General features: G+C 51.8%; 1 protein-coding gene across 1 annotated transcript in view; it reads right to left on the reverse strand.

Annotated features, from left to right (window-relative positions):
- Positions 1 to 16: 16 nt before the first annotated feature.
- LOC116953311 (transcription cofactor vestigial-like protein 2) overlaps positions 17 to 18,384 on the reverse strand; it is a 75,331-nt gene continuing 56,963 nt past the window's right edge. The window contains exons 3-4 of the mRNA XM_032973405.2: positions 2,483 to 3,052; positions 17 to 1,201 (exon numbers count right to left, since the gene is read on the reverse strand). Coding sequence (XP_032829296.1) covers positions 1,161 to 1,201; positions 2,483 to 3,052 — 611 coding nt within the window. The 3' untranslated portion in view covers positions 17 to 1,160. The remainder of the gene's footprint in view (positions 1,202 to 2,482; positions 3,053 to 18,384) is intronic.

An 18,384-nucleotide genomic window follows, 5' to 3' on the forward strand; every position in this document is an offset into this window, starting at 1 on the left:
CACCCCCTGCCCCACGAACAGACCATATATTGCCCTGCATGTGCGTCCAGGGGTCCCGGAACCCGGTGTTGCAGCTGCAGCACCGAGTCAGCGTAGACGAACGAGGCTGGTCCAATCGCGGTCCGAAGCTCGGCGCGTTTTGCCCACCACGTGGAGGAGAAGATCGGTCCCCGGTTCCTGGTGGCAGGCTGATGTTGACGGCGCAAAGCGAGGGCGAGCAGAAACGGACGGCTGTAAGTTCATACCCAGGTGGGTTGATGAGCCCGATGGTCGCGGAGCCAGGATCTGGCTCGCCTGTCGCCGCTGCGTGTACGTTCAACTTCTTTCGCACCGTGCGTAGCCAGCCGTGCTAATCGGATGTGCGGTGATGATGATGATGGTGCCTCCTTCGTATTTGTGAATCGAGGGGATGTGGGGGTGGGGGGGCATTGAGTCCATGTTCTACGCTCCAAAGTTTTGTTCTGGGTGGGTAGTGATCACAGTCTCCCCACACTGCCGGGATATATATTTTTTTATTTTCTACCTGTGCATCATCATCATCATCTGCTGCTAATGCTCGCGTGCGGATGGGGGTACCCAAGGCTGTTCTCATTGACCGGCAGCCACGTCTCCACTGGGCGTTTGTCCACGTGGCATGGGATGGGCAAAGTTAGTGGATGGGGGTGGGTGGTGGTGGTGTGGCATTCCTGGCGTCCACGTGGCCTTCGTGAGCACCGGGCTCCTTCCCTCCCGCCGCGTGCCGATCGCATTAATTCATTGATTGAACAAGACCTCAATTAATTAATTAATTAATTAATGGGGAGCGGTGGCGCAGCGGTTAGCGCGCCGCGCTACAATCACAGTCAACGACAGTGGGCGTTTGATATCTGAACCGGGCTGTGGGCAAACGGGGGTGGGTCTCTTCTAGGTCGACTCAGAGTAAAACAATATGGGCGTCTGGCGATGCGGTGTGTAAACTTCAGCACTTGGGGTTTCACGGCCACACAAACCTACCCCCTCGTGCGCCGTGCAGGCCTTAACGGGCGCTTGTTCACAGTACTTGCCCCAGCAGTCTATGGAGGCTATACGGGGGATCTTTGTCCTTGTTGTGGAGAGGTTGATTGGGGGGTGGGGGGGGGTCAGCAGCAACCCTCCATCCTTGAGGCTTGTCAACCGAACCATCAGCTCATGAGCGACGAGCTACAGAGGCCGTAGCGTCGAGCTGTGGAGACACCGCGGTGTGCAGAGCACATCGCGCGTCATTAGTCAGAGGTCTCGAATTATTTCACTCAACGTAACCGTCTCGTTTCCGAGGATATCACTGACACGATAGACACGCAGGCGATCTCTCCTTTCACGCCTCCACATGAACCGTACACAGCATTAAGATGGACAGTAAAGTGGACATTATAAAGCGTTTCATTTATTTTATAGTTTATACCTACCACGTGACTTTACCGAAAGAACCAAAGAGCATGGATTCCTGCAGTCACGAAAGCTTCAAATCAAGATTATAAAGCGTTATATTCTTGGTTCTTTCGGTAAAGTCACGTAGAAGGGAAACAATAAAAAAAAAATTTCAGACCGCATCCATTCTTTTCGTCTCCCCCCTCCTCTTTTCCGAACATAGATGGACTCGTCCATTTGAGCAACTGCCAGAAATCGCTGTCCGTGGTACTAACGTTATGAAAAAAACGCCACTTTTTCAAAAAAATTATTGCCGTGATTTTCACACCTGATGATGATTGCTTGTGTTGCAGTCGAAACGTCGTGAGAATTTTATTGATTTTTTAAAATATTTTTTGTTATTTTGTTGTTTCACTTCTATGTGACTTTACCGAAAGAACCAAGAATATGAATCTCTGCAGTCACGAAAGCTTCAAATCAAGATTATAAAGCGTTGTTAACAAGTGGCATCTACATCTCCAGGAGCTTATACAACATTCAATGTCATTCCCCCGTGTTTAGTGTACATGCCGTACAACATGTTTGGAATGGACAGGAGCAAATTTGGACTTAGGAACAAACCTCTGGAACCTATCCCGTTCGTAAGTAGAGGAATCCCTGTTGTTAAGTGTGTTTCTTTACACATCCCATCAGTCGCACGCACGGCCTTCTGGGAAGGCGTCAATTTCAGCAGGAATTGGTAATGATTCAAGGCAAGCTCTGGGGCTGGGTTTTCACATCCGGTGACTCATCAGCGGCTGCGTTGGCAGTGGTGCACAAGCATAAATAACAAAGCGACAAAAAAAACAACTCAACACGTTCATCAAAAACATGAAATAATATATCTAATATGTGACGTTTCGGGCAATGGCCCTTATTCATAGCACACCATATTATTTGTTTTACCTTTTGTAACTTTAAATTGAACTTTCAAGGAAACTTACGGACGAAAGAATGTTCCCGTCGTTATTCACAAACATAATACCTAATATTCCATAAACACGTTTGGTTATCCGCGCGCGATTGCAGCGGCCAAGAGAGCCACTCACTCACTCACCCGCTTCCGCGTTCAAACTCTGCGCCACCTCCACGGAGCTGTGAGCCGCGAAGCCTCCCTGGCTCCACGGGCCTCCCACGGGGCTCTCCGAGGCTTTGCCGAGGTCGCACCCGGGACCCAGGGCCGGTGGCAGCCTCGCCGGCCGCAGCGGCGGCGGCGGCGGCGGCGGCGGCACCAGCAGAGGCCCGTAGAGGGGGTCAAAGGGATGAGCCCCGGCCGAGTAGAGGTCGGAGACCCCTCGCGAGTACGCACCGGCTTGGCTCGACAGCGGGTAATGCCACGCGGCCGCGACCTCCTGCTGCTGCTGCACGAGGTGGTGGTGATGGTGCGGGTGGTGCGGGTGGTGGTGCGGGTGGTGGTGAGGGTGGTGCGGGTGGTGGTGGTGGTGGTGATGGTGGTGGTGGTGAGGGTGGTGGTGCATGCCCGGGTAGGGCTCCAGGGAGAATGCGAGGTCCGCCGGGTGAGCTCCCAGCGCCATGCCTGCTGTGGTGCCCGTGCCGTGGTGGTAAGTGCTGCTGCTCCAGAAGGACGGAGGGAAATTCCGCTGGGTCATGGGAGAGAGAAGTCTGTCTGTGGTGGGGAGATAAGTTGGGGGCCGGGGGGGGGGGGGGTACGGGGTGGAGGAGGTGTTCAGTCAGTCACGGGACTTGGTATCCAACAGTGTTCTTCGCTATTTTTATTTTACCTGGTAAGGCCCACTGAGCTATGTAGGTCGTTTTCAGGAGCGATCTGGCAATCACAAATGACATCTCAACCATGTGGAAATGTATCGCAGCCGAATGCTTTCAACGCATGTGGGGGGGGAACAACCGGTGGACCCGGAGAAAAATTAATGCAAACGCGTAAAGAGAGACACGCAAACTCCAAATATACAGCAGCAGGCGTCAGGGTCGGGCTCGAACCCACGAACCTCCTGTAGACCAGGCGAGGTATTCAACATCTCCTAGCCACCGTGGTTAATGGCATCAGATGCGCACATCTCCTTGACGAATGGAAAATTCAAGACGCAAGTCACAGTCGTGCGATTGCAGCCACGCGAACCCTAATTATTCACCAGTAAGACCACAGAGACGTGCATATATATGCATATGTATGTCGAACTTCTTTCGTACCGTACGTAGCGAACCGAGCTAATCGGAGGTACGTGGGAAGGACACCAAACTAATCACAACAATCTGTTCTGAGAAAACGAGTTTGTCAATCTAGATGATAATTTAAAAGTGCGTAGCGCCCAGTGGCTTCCTAATATCGGAAGGAAGAGCGTTCCAGACGGCCGCAGAAGCGCATCTGAAAGCGTCGCGCGATGCGGTGAGATACACAGAGTTACGTGCGACTACGGTCATAACACTCAAACTATGGATCCCATATCGTAAACAAACTGCGCCCCTTCAACGGAGGAGCAGGATCAGCAAAACGACGCGAACTCTCTCCCTCCCTCTCTCTCTCTCTGCGGAATCCCTCTCGTCGTGGCCAGCAGCAGCAACACCTCCGCATTGGCATACGCAAAGACAGAACAGAACTTACAACACTTTGGGCAACGTTAATCATTGCCCGTTGTTTATTGTTAATCTCAGCCGCAACGGGCACACGTCATAATATTGAGAAGGGTGGACGTGCCCTGCGCTCGCTTGGAGGTGGTCGTGATGATGATGATGGTGGTGGTGGTGACGATACGGGAAGGACCCGTAACATCAATGACATTTTCCAGAGTGATGTCTAAAAGCTTTAGACATCGCCTATGTGTTTCAGGTGATATGTAGCATACACAACGCAGCGCGGGCGTTGTGTATACAGTGATATATTCTGAGCATGCCGCTCGACGTGAATGTGTGTGCGTGCTCGCGTGCGCAAGTCCGTGGGCAAGGTGCTGGCCACCGTCTCCCTCGTGCGCCGTGCCGGCATTCACAGGCGCTACTCGCCAACAGCACTTGCCCCAACAGTCTGTATGCGAGCAATGGGGATCTGTGGCGCAGTGGTTAGCGCACTGCGCTTACGAACCCGGCAATCATTCCCAGCCGCGGCAACCATTGGTAGCAGTGCGATTATCTGTTCGACGATTCGCCGCTGACGACAAGCGGCGAATATCCGAAACCCATTCCCGGGACTCGCCTAGGTCGACTCGGCCTCAAACGAGTTCCACTGCGCCTCCCCTCGTCTCGACGCGTTACGGGCAGCTCGAGGATGGATGGTTGCCTGAGCTCGAAGCGCGAACATTGCCGCGACCGTGATCGCAAATCGTCGAAGGCCAAACGGTGCGCATGGTTTGTTAGTTAGTTTGTACAAAGTGCGGGGCGCGTGTGGTGAACGCGGACATCATTCCTTGTAGAAGGTTTCAGTTTGGTGCTGTAACAACAAGGCCCGTAAGCCATGGAGTCAACATTGGGGGGGAGGGGGGACCAAACGAATTTCCTGCCTAAAATAAAAAAAAATTCACTAACACATAGGATGGACTTTTTATTATTTTTTCTACAATAATGTCTAATAGTGTTATTGTATTACATTGCTCTGTTTTTTTTTACCTTTTCTTGTTTCATTGTATGTAATGGCAGAGATTAGGGATTAATAATGTACAACCATAACCACAATCATATCAACAGAAATCAATTTTATAGCAATATATTGTTGTGGGGGGGACATCTTGAGTATATTTGAATATGGGGGGGGGGGGGAGAAGCATCACCCCCAATATATATTATAATTAGGGCCTTGTTGTTGCAACATCTTAACACCCCTCCTGCTATATTGCCAGAAAGGGCAAAGACCTGTTCTCATATATACACGGGGGATCTTTGTTGCCAAAGTGGGGAGCGGCTGTGTAGTGGTCAAGGCGTGCGCTGCGTTCTGAGCCCGGCTACCCGAGTTCGATTCCCGATCGCGGCCACCGTCAGTGACGATTATGATCTGAACCAGAATCTTTAATTATACTGGAGGAGAAATCCGATGAGCTATGAAGCTCTTTTTTTTAAACAGACGTCCAGTAGGAGTGGAACGTATAGGAAAGGTAAGCACACGGTCCTGGGCCTCCCCTAGGTCGACTCAGTCTCAAAGGATGCGATGTGTAAAAACATCGCCACGGGGGAGACAAAGACGGCCGGGCGTGGTTCTGGCCACCCACCCCCTCGTGTGCCCCAGTGCCGCCCTTCGTAGGTGCTACTCGCTAACAGCGCTTGCCCCAACCCTCTGCCAAGGCTACACGGGGGATCTTTGTCTCTTGGTGTTGCCGATGCGTATGTTTGTGATTGATTTGGAAAGTGGTTGGGGGTGGGGGGGGTTCACCAGCCCCCTGCCCCGCCCCTCACCCCCCTTCCCCCCGCCCCTCGTCCCGCCCCATGGCATTCAGGCGCTCAACCCCATAACACCTGGGGGGGGGGGGGGGGGTCTGTTCAGTGCCCTCGTGCCCCGAAGGGCACCTAGCCAGAGCTTTGGGGCTCATCGGATTCCTCCGGTATAAGGAAACATTCTGATTGGTTGATTCTGCTGTGTCGTAACGAATTGGCGCGGTCTGTTTACGTGACAACCCTTGTTAATTGACTGTGTCGGGTTGTCGCCGGGTTCCACGACACATTTATATATTTACGCGATCTAACCCAAAAAAACCCCTCTATTATGGATCATATTAGACTCTCCACTAGGTAGACTCTCTACTAGTAGACTCTCTACTAGGTAGACTCTCCACTAGGTAGACTCTCCACTAGTAGACTCTCCACTAGGTAGACTCTCTACTAGGTAGACTCTCTACTAGGTAGACTCTTCACTAGGTAGACTCCACTAGGTAGACTCTCAACTAGGTAGACTCTCTACTAGATAGACGCTCCACTAGTAGACTCTCCGCTAGGTAGACTCTCCACTAGGTAGACTCTCCGCTAGGTAGACTCTCTACTAGGTAGACTCTCCACTAGTAGACTCTCCGCTAGGTAGACTCTCCACTAGGTCCACTAGGTAGACACTCCGCTAGGTAGACTCTCCACTAGGTAGGCTCTCCGCTAGGTAGACTCTCTACTAGGTAGACTCTCTACTAGGTAGACACTCCACTAGGTAGACTATCCACTAGGTAGACTCTCTACTAGGTAGACTCTCTACTAGGTAGACTCTCTACTAGGTAGACTCTCTACTAGTAGACTCTCCGCTAGGTAGACTCTCCACTAGGTAGACTCTCCACTAGGTAGACTCTCCACTAGGTAGATTCTCCACTAGGTAGTCTCTCCACTAGGTAGACTCTCTGCTAGTTAGACTCTCTGCTAGGTAGACTCTCTACTAGGTAGACTCTCCACTAGGTAGACTCTCCGCTAGGTAGACTCTCCACTAGGTAGACTCTCTACTAAGTAGACTCTCCACTAGGTAGACTCTCTACTAGTAGACTCTCCGCTAGGTAGACTCTCCACTAGGTCCACTAGGTAGACACTCCGCTAGGTAGACTCTCCACTAGGTAGACTCTCCACTAGGTAGGCTCTCCGCTAGTTAGACTCTCCACTAGGTAGACTCTCTGCTAGGTAGACTCTCTGCTAGGTAGACTCTCCACTAGGTAGACTCTCTGCTAGGTAGACTCTCTACTAGGCAGACTCTCCGGTAGGTAGACTCTCCACTAGGTAGACTTTCTGCTAGGTAGACTCTCTACTAGCTAGACTATACACTAGGTAGACTCTCTGCTAGGTAGACTCTCTACTAGCTAGACTATACACTAGGTAGACTATACACTAGGTAGACTCTCTGCTAGGTAGACTCTCCACTAGGTAGACTCTCCACTAGGTAGACTCTCCACTAGGTAGACTCACCGCTAGGAAGACTCTCCGCTAGGTAGATTCTCCACTAGGTAGACTCTCTACTAGGTAGACTCTCCGCTAGGTAGACTCTCTGCTAGGTAGACTCTCTACTAGGTAGACTCTCCGGTAGGTAGACTCTCTGCTAGGTAGACTCTCTACTAGGTAGACTCTCCGCTAGGTAGACTCTCTGCTAGGTAGACTCTCTACTAGGTAGACTCTCCACTAGGTAGACTCTCCACTAGGTAGACTCACCGCTAGGAAGACTCTCTGCTAGGTAGACTCTCCACGAGGTAGACTCTCGACTAGAAGACTCTCCGCTAGGTAGACTCTCCACTAGAAGACTCTCCGCTAGGTAGACTCTCCACTAGGTAGACTCTCCGCTAGGTAGACTCTCTACTAGTAGACTCTCCACTAGGTCCACTAGGTAGACTCTCCGCTAGGTAAACTCTCCACTAGGTAAACTCTCCGCTAGGTAGAGTCTCTGCTAGGTAGAGTCTCCGATAGGTAGACTCTCCACTAGGTAGACTATACACTAGGTAGAGTCTCCGCTAGGTAGACTCTCCACTTGGTAGACTCTCCACTAGGTAGACTCTCCGCTAGGTAGACTCTCCACTAGGTAGACTCTCTACTAAGTAGACTCTCCACTAGGTAGACTCTCTACTAGTAGACTCTCCGCTAGGTAGACTCTCCACTAGGTCCACTAGGTAGACACTCCGCTAGGTAGACTCTCCACTAGGTAGACTCTCCACTAGGTAGGCTCTCCGCTAGTTAGACTCTCCACTAGGTAGACTCTCTGCTAGGTAGACTCTCTGCTAGGTAGACTCTCCACTAGGTAGACTCTCTGCTAGGTAGACTCTCTACTAGGCAGACTCGCCGGTAGGTAGACTCTCCACTAGGTAGACTTTCTGCTAGGTAGACTCTCTACTAGCTAGACTATACACTAGGTAGACTCTCTGCTAGGTAGACTCTCTACTAGCTAGACTATACACTAGGTAGACTATACACTAGGTAGACTCTCTGCTAGGTAGACTCTCCACTAGGTAGACTCTCCACTAGGTAGACTCTCCACTAGGTAGACTCACCGCTAGGAAGACTCTCCGCTAGGTAGATTCTCCACTAGGTAGACTCTCTACTAGGTAGACTCTCCGCTAGGTAGACTCTCTGCTAGGTAGACTCTCTACTAGGTAGACTCTCCGGTAGGTAGACTCTCTGCTAGGTAGACTCTCTACTAGGTAGACTCTCCGCTAGGTAGACTCTCTGCTAGGTAGACTCTCTACTAGGTAGACTCTCCACTAGGTAGACTCTCCACTAGGTAGACTCACCGCTAGGAAGACTCTCTGCTAGGTAGACTCTCTGCTAGGTAGACTCTCCGCTAGGTAGACTCTCCACGAGGTAGACTCTCGACTAGAAGACTCTCCGCTAGGTAGAGTCTCCACTAGAAGACTCTCCGCTAGGTAGACTCTAAACTAGGTAGACTCACCGCTAGGTAGACTTTCCACTAGGTCAACTAGGTAGACTCTCCGCTAGGTAGACTCTCTACTAGTAGACTCTCCACTAGGTCCACTAGGTAGACTCTCCGCTAGGTAAACTCTCCACTAGGTAAACTCTCCGCTAGGTAGAGTCTCTGCTAGGTAGAGTCTCCGATAGGTAGACTCTCCACTAGGTAGACTATACACTAGGTAGAGTCTCCGCTAGGTAGACTCTCCACTTGGTAGACTCTCCACTAGGTAGACACTCTGCTAGGTAGACTCTCCGCTAGGTAGACTCTCTGCTAGGTAGACTCTCCACTTGGTAGACCCTCCGCTAGGTAGACTCTCTACTAGTAGACTCTCCACTAGGCAGACTCTCCGCTAGGTAGACTCTCTACTAGTAGACTCTCCACTAGGTATACTCTACACTTGGTAGACTCCGCTAGGTAGACTCTCTACTAGGTAGACTCTCTACTAGGTAGACTCTCTACTAGGTAGACTCTCCGCTAGGTAGACTCTCCACTAGGTAGACTCTCCACTAGGTAGACTCTCCACTTGGTAGACTCTGCTAGGTAGACTCTCCACTTGGTAGACTCTCCACTACGTGGACAATCCACTAGGTAGACTCTCCACTAGTTAGATTCTCTGCTAGGTAGACTCTCCACTAGGTAGACTCTCTACTAGGTAGACTCTCCGCTAGGTAGACTCTCCACTAGGTAGACTCTCCACTAGGTAGACTCTCCACTAGGTAGACTCTCTACTAGGTAGACTCTCTGCTAGGTAGACTCTCCACTAGGTAGACTCTCTACTAGGCAGACTCTCTACTAGGTAGACTCTCCGCTAAGCAGACTCTCCACTAGGTAGACTCTCCGCTAGGTAGACTCTCTACTAGTAGACTCTCCACTAGGTAGACTCTCTACTAGTAGACTCAGCGCTAGGTAGACTCTCCACTAGGTAGACTCTCCACTAGGTAGACTCTCCACTAGTAGACTCTCCGCTAGGTAGACTCTCTACTAGTAGACTCTCCATTAGGTAGACTCTCCACTAGGTAGACTCTTCACTAGGTAGACTCTCTACTAGCTAGACTCTCCACTAGGTAGACTCTCCACTAGACTCTCCGCTAGGTAGACTCTCCACTAGGTAGAATCTCCGCTAGGTAGACTCGGCCTTAAACAAAAAACAAGTGCCTGGTGAGTTGCGCGAACACCCTGTGCTGGCGAGACAAAAGCGGCCGGGCGCGGTGATGGCCACCCAAACTTCAATTCCCCGGCAGTCGGCGCCGGCTACACGGGGGTCGTGACTTTGCCGTCGCCCCTGGGCGAGTGTGATGATGTACAGCGAGGGAAAAAAAGTATTTGATCCCCTGCTGATTTTGTACGTTTGCCCACTGACGAAGAAATGATCAGTCGATAATTTTAATGGTAGGTTTATTTGAACAGTGAGAGACAGAATAACAACAAAAAAATCCAGAAAAACGCATGTCAAAAATGTTCTAAATTGATTTGCATTTTAATGAGGGAAATAAGTATTTGACCCCCTCTCAATAAGAAAGATTTCTGGCTCCCAGGTGTCTTTTATACAGGTAACGAGCTGAGATTAGGAGCACACTTAAAGGGAGTGCTCCTGATCTCAGCTTGTTACCTGTATTAAAGACACCTGTCCACAGAAGCAATCAATCAATCAGATTCCAAACTATCCACCATGGCCAAGACCAAAGAGCTCTCCAAGGATGTCAGGGACAAGATTGTAGACCTACACAAGGCTGGAATGGGCTACAAGACAATTGCCAAGCAGCTTTGTGAGAAGGTGACAACAGTTGGTGCGATTATTCGCAAATGGAAGAAACACAAAAGAACTGTCAATCTCCCTCGGCCTGGGGCTCCCTGCAAGATCTCACCTCGTGGAGTTGCAATGATCATGAGAACGGTGAGGAATCAGCCCAGAACTACACGGGAGGATCTTGTCAATGATCTCAAGGCAGCTGGGACCATAGTCACCAAGAAAACAATTGGTAACACACTACGCCGTGAAGGATTGAAATCCTGCAGCGCCCGCAAGGTCCCCCTGCTCAAGTAAGCTCATATACATGCCCGTCTGAAGTTTGCCAATTAACATCTGAATGATTCAGAGGACAACTGGGTGAAAGTGTTGTGGTCAGATGAAACCAAAATGGAGCGCTTTGGCATCAACTCAACTCGCCGTGTTTTGGAGTTGGAGGAATGCTGCCTATGACCCCAAGAACACCATCCCCACCGTCAAACATGGAGGTAGAAACATGCTTTGGGGGTGTTTTTCTGCTAAGGGGACAGGACAACTTCACCGCATCAAAGGGACGATGGACGGGGTCATGTACCGTCATATCTTGGGTGAGAACCTCCTTCCCTCAGCCAGGGCATTGAAAATGGGTCGTGGATGGGTATTCCAGCATGACAATGACCTAAAACACACGGCCAAGGCAACAAAGGAGTGGCTCAAGAAGAAGCACATTAAGGTCCTGGAGTGGCCTAGCCAGTCTCCAGACCTTAATCCCATAGGAAATCTGTGGAGGGAGCTGAAGGTTCGAGTTGCCAAACGTCAACCTCGAAACGTTAATGACTTGGAGAAGATCTGCAAAGAGGAGTGGGGCAAAATCCCTCCTGAGATGTGTGCAAACCTGGTGGCCAACTACAAGAAACGTCTGACCTCTGTGATTGCCAACAAGGGTTTTGCCACCAAGTACTAAGTCATGTTTTGCAGACGGATCAAATACTTATTCCCCTCATTAAAATGCAAATCTATTTATAACATTTTTGACATGCGTTTTTCTGGATTTTTGTTGTTGTCATTCTGTCTCTCGCTGTTCAAATAAACCTACCATTAAAATTACAGAATGATCATTTCTTTGTCGGTGGGCAAACGTACAAAATCAGCAGGGGATCAAATACTTTGTTAACCCCTCGCTGTATGTCGTAGTGCGCGGTCCGCTGGGTCGTTTCATTCAAAACATCGCACGATGAACTTCATAGCTAAGGTTTGGTCACACGTGCACACACCCACACACACAGACGCACACGAGACAAAGGTCCCTCCGTATAGCCCTTAGGGGCCGTCCATAAATGACGTCACGCGATTTTTGACGATTTTTGACCCACCCCTCTACCCCCCCCCCTTTCGTTACACGGCGTCACAAAAAGTCAGACCCCCCCCCCCTTCAAATATGACGTCACAAAGCTCTGCCCCCCCCCACCCCCCCCCAAAAAAAATATAACATGCTTCAAATCGCTTTAAACTATTGTCATTGTAGTAGTGCGTATTTAATGTGGCGCTGCACTCTGATGTTGTAGGAGAAAACATTTATTAAAAAAAGTCTATTTAATTAAGTAGAACGTGTTGTCTATATTTATTTATTAAAGTTGCGCATTTTGACGTGACGTCACATTTCTCAACCCCCCTCCTCCTCGTCACACATCGTCACAAATATCTGACCCCTCCCCCCAGGTGCGTGACGTCATTTATGGACGGCCCCCAACCACAAGACAAATGTGTGCCTTTAGCTAACGCCGAGCCGCCTTTGTTTCCCCAACCGTCTTTGTTTCCCCCAACCGTCTTTGTTTCCCCAACCGTCTTTGTTTCCCCCACCGTCTTTGTTTCCCCAACCGTCTTTGTTTCCCCAACCGTCTTTGTTTCCCCCAACCGTCTTTGTTTCCCCCAACCGTCTTTGTTTCCCCCAACCGTCTTTGTTTTGTTTCCCCCAACCGTCTTTGTTTCCCCCAACCGTCTTTGTTTCCCCCAACCGTCTTTGTTTCCCCCAACCGTCTTTGTTTCCCCCCAACCGTCTTTGTTTCCCCCACCGTCTTTGTTTCCCCCAACCGTCTTTGTTTCCCCCGACCGTCTTTGTTTCCCCCAGGTATTCACTCAAGCACAAGGCGACCGACGTTAACCGTCGCCGGGAATCGAACTCGGGTCAGCGAGTTCCTCGCGCGGTGCGCCAACCGAAGCGCCACCACTCCCCACGAGAGGCATAGACAACAACAAAATAACAAATACAAAGACCCCCACCCCTATAGCCTTTAACATACTGTTGGGGCAAGTGCTGTTAGCGAAAACTGGATTTTCTGTGGTGGTGGTGGTTTATGGTCGTGGCGCGCACGGACATGCACAGCACGCAGACACAAAGACAAAGATCCCACCGGATAGCCTCAACAGACCGTTGGGGCAAGTGTCGTTAGCGAGCAGCGCCTATTAAGGCCGGCACGGCACGCGAGCGGGTCGGTTTGATTCCCACGCAAAAACACAACCGGGCCGAGCGGCGCCCCCTTGCACAGGGGAGTTCCGAGACCATGCGAGGCCTTCCTGGACAAACGAACGATTTGATGTACGACTCATTCCTAACAGAATCAAATCAAACAAAGGTGGCGAAAGGACTTCCACTCTTGCCAGCGCACGTCTGGCATCCAGCAGTGGATTGACAACGGAACCGTGTTAGAAACATATGTATATATATGTAATTGATAGTATCATTTGTTAACTTGAATCAGTAAGTTGGAGGACGCGGTTCGTAAGACTGCGTCGTCTAAACTATGTACCGCCACTACCGCAGGTCACAGTAACACACTCACTCATCCACTTGGCCCCACTCATTCGCCAACTCATTGACCCACTTATTCACCCACTCATTCACCCACTCATTCACACAGTCATTGACACACTCATTCGCACACTCATTCACACATTCATTCACGCACTCATTCACCCACTCATTGACACACTCATTGACACACTCATTCGCACACTCATTCCCACACTCATTCACACACTCATTCACACACTCATTCACCCACTGATTCACCCGCTCATGCACACACTCATTCACCACACTGCAGGTCACACTCACTCAGAGACTCGCTCACCCAAAGAAAAAAATGCCCCGTATAGACTTAACAGACTGTTGGGGTAAGTACCGTTAGCGAGCACCTATGAAGGCCGGAATGGCACCAGAGGGGGTGGGTGGCCAGCTCCACGCCCGGCCGCCTTTGCCTCTACAGTGGCGATGTTTACACATCACACCAGATACTCATTTGAGGCTTAGTCGACCTAGGGGAGACCCCGGACCGATTCAGATAATCGTCACTGGTGTTGGCTGTGAGCGGGAATCGAACTCGGGTCGACGGGTTCTTAGCGCACACTACCGCTCCACTTACCCACTTAATCACTCACTTACTCACCCACCAAACACACTCACTCACCCATCCACCCACCGACACACTCACTCACTCACCCACACACTTACTCACCCACCCACACACACACTCACTCACCCACCACACACTCACCCACCCACTCACCCACCCACTCACTCACCCACACACTCACCACGCACACACTCACCACTCACCCACACACTCACTCACCCACCCACACACTCACTCACTCACCCACACACTCACCCACACACTGAACCACCCACTCACTCACTCACCCACCCACTCACCCACCCACCCACCCACTCACCCACCCACTCACCCACCCACTCACTCACTCACCCACACACTCACCACGCACACACTCACCACTCACCCACACACTCACTCACCCACCCACACACTCACTCACTCACCCACACACTCACCCACACACTGAACCACCCACTCACTCACTCACTCACCCACTCACCTACTCACCCACCCACTCACTCACCCACCCACCCACACACTCACCCACCCACCCACTCACTCACCCACCCACCCACACACTCACTCACTCACCCACCCACCCACTCACTCACCAACCACCCACACACTCACCAACCACCCACACACTCACTCACCCACCCACACACTCACTCACTCATCCACTCAATCACTCACTCACCCACACACTCACTCACCCACACACTGAACCACCCACTCATTCACTCACTCACCCACTCACCCACCCGCTCACTCACCCACATACTCACTCTCTCACCCACACACTGACCCACCAACTCACTCACACACACACTCACCCACACACTCACTCACTCATTCACCCACTGAGTCACCCGCTCATGCACACACTCATTCACCACACTGCAGGTCACACTCACTCAGAGACTCGCTCACCCAAAGAAAAAAATGCCCCGTATAGACTTAACAGACTGTTGGGGTAAGTACCGTTAGCGAGCACCTATGAAGGCCGGAATGGCACCAGAGGGGGTGGGTGGCCAGCTCCACGCCCGGCCGCCTTTGCCTCTACAGTGGCGATGTTTACACATTACACCAGATACTCATTTGAGGCTTAGTCGACCTAGGGGAGACCCCGGACCGATTCAGATAATCGTCACTGGTGTTGGCAGTGAGCGGGAATCGAACTCGGGTCGACGGGTTCTTAGCGCACACTACTGCTCCACTTACCCACTTAATCACCCACTTACTCACCCACCAAACACACTCACTCACCCATCCACCCACCGACACACTCACTCACTCACCCACACACTTACTCACCCACCCACACACACACTCACTCACCCACCACACACTCACCCACCCACTCACCCACCCACTCACTCACTCACCCACACACTCACCACGCACACACTCACCACTCACCCACACACTCACTCACCCACCCACACACTCACTCACTCACCCACACACTCACCCACACACTGAACCACCCACTCACTCACTCACCCACCCACTCACCCACCGACCCACTCACCCACCCACTCACCCACCCACTCACTCACTCACCCACACACTCACCACGCACACACTCACCACTCACCCACACACTCACTCACCCACCCACACACTCACTCACTCACCCACTCACCTACTCACCCACCCACTCACTTACCCACCCACCCACACACTCACCCACCCACTCACTCACCCACCCACCCACACACTCACCCACCCACCCACACACTCACTCACACACCCACCCACTCACTCACCAACCACCCACACACTCACTCACCCACCCACACACTCACTCACTCATCCACTCAATCACTCACTCACCCACACACTCACTCACCCACACACTGAACCACCCACTCATTCACTCACTCACCCACTCACCCACCCGCTCACTCACCCACATACTCACTCTCTCACCCACACACTGACCCACCAACTCACTCACACACACACTCACCCACACACTCACTCACTCATTCACCCACCCACACACTCACCCACACACTCACCACACACTCACTCACCCACCCACTCACTCACCCACACTCACCCACCCACTCACTCACCCACACTCACCCACCCACTCACTCACCCACACACTCACCCACTCACTCACCCACACACTCACCCACCCACACACTCACCCACCCACTCACTCACCCACACACTCACCCACACACTCACCCACACACGCAACCACCCACTCACTCACCCACACACTCACTCACCCACACACTCACCCAACCACTCACCCACACACTCATTCACCCACTCACTCACCCACACACTCACCCACCCACACACTCACCCACTCACCCACCCACTCACTCACCCACTCACCCACCCACTCACTCACCCACTCACTCACCCACACACTCACCCACCCACTCACCCACACACTCACTCACCCACACACCCACTCACCCACACACTCACCACACACTCACCCACCCACTCACCCACCCACTCACTCACCCACACACTCACCCACCCACACACTCACCCACCCACACACTCACCCACTCACCCACACACCCACTCACCCACACACTCACTCACCCACTCACTCACCCACTCACCCACACACTCACCACACACTCACTGACTCACCCACTCACTCACCCACTCACCCACACACTCACCACACACTCACTCACTCACCCACACACTCACCCACCCACTCACTCACCCACACACTCACCCACCCACACACTCACCCACACACTCACTCACCCACACACTCACCCACACACTCACCCACCCACTCACCACACACCCACACACTCACCCACACACTCGTCCACCCACTCACTCACCCACCCACACACTCACCCAACCAACTCACTCACCCACACACTCACCCACCCACACACTCACCCACCCACACACTCACCCACCCACACACTCACCCACACACTCACCCACCCACTCACTCACCCACACACTCACTCACCCACACACTCACTCACCCACACACTCACTCACCCTCTCACTCACCCACACACACACCCACCCATACACTCACCCACACACTCACTCACCCACTCACCCACACACTTACTCACCCACACACACACACCCACCCACACACTCACCCACACACTCACTCACCCACACACTCACCCACACACTCACTCACCCACACACTCACTCACCCACACACTCACCCACACACCCACCCACACACCCACACACCCACCCACCCACTCACCCACCCACACACTCACCCATTCACTCACTCACCCACACACCCACTCACACACTCACTCACTCACCCACACACTCACCCACACACTCACCCACACACTCACTCACCCACACACTCACTCACTCACCCACACACCCACCCACTCACCCACCCACACACTCACCCACTCACGCACTCACCCACACACCCACTCACACACCCACTCACACACCCACACACTCACCCACACACTCACCCACACACTCACTCACCCACCCACTCACCCACCCACTCCCTCACCCACACACTCACTCACCCACACACCCACTCACTCACCCACACACCCACTCACTCACCCACACACCCACCCACTCACCCACCCACATACTCACCAACTCACGCACTCACCCACACACCCACTCACACACCCACTCACTCACCCACTCACTCACCCACAAACTCACCCAGACACTCACCCACTCACCCACACACTCACCCACACACACACTCACCCACACACACACTCACTCACCCACCCACTCACTCACCCACTCACTCACCCAGTCTCTTTGCTTCTTCCCTCGCATTGCTCCACTCTGGAATTCCCTCCCACCACCACCACCGTCCTCTCAGTCTCTGACAATAAATAACCTCGCCCAATCCAATAACCGTGTTAGTAACTCTCACATATTACAACTTTAATAACAACGCTGTTTGTTACTGCCCGCTTGACATTGTGGGCATTTTTGCCCTGTGCTCAGCTATAGTGTTTATATATATATTACGTATCAATATTTGACAACTATATTTCAGTCCGAGAAGAGTGCGGTTTGTAAATATCAGAAGGAGAGGATCAAATTATGTTTTTCCCCGCACGTATTTCAACATATCATTCGTTTTGTTACATAAAGTAGATAGCTGGCGGTACGTTTTACACACGCGAGGTTCAACTAGAGACGTTGACGCTCTGTAAACTCAGGAATGCATCCCCCATGGCCAACCTGGAACCCAGGCAATGCCAAACACTAAGCTCAATTACATAAAACTATATATAATATAAATCAAACGTGCTAATTATACCAAGTGCTGCGCAATTACTACTGCAATCTTCACGGATTCCGAGCGTGAGCATTTATGGGTGCAGAGGTGACGATCATCGTGATTGTAGATCGCGGCGTTGGCCTTAAACACCCAGGCATTCGTAAGAGTTGAAGGTGGTATAGTACTACAGTAATAGAGCAAGTGCAGAATCACTGAACCGGAATTGATAGCTTGAAAGCATTTAGCGCGGAGGCCTTACAAATTTTGGGGCCCGTAG

Source organism: Petromyzon marinus, chromosome 51, assembly GCF_048934315.1.
Source record: "Petromyzon marinus isolate PM22_M1 ecotype Great Lakes invasive population chromosome 51, UKy_Petmar_22M1.pri1.0, whole genome shotgun sequence".
NCBI lineage: Eukaryota > Metazoa > Chordata > Hyperoartia > Petromyzontiformes > Petromyzontidae > Petromyzon > Petromyzon marinus.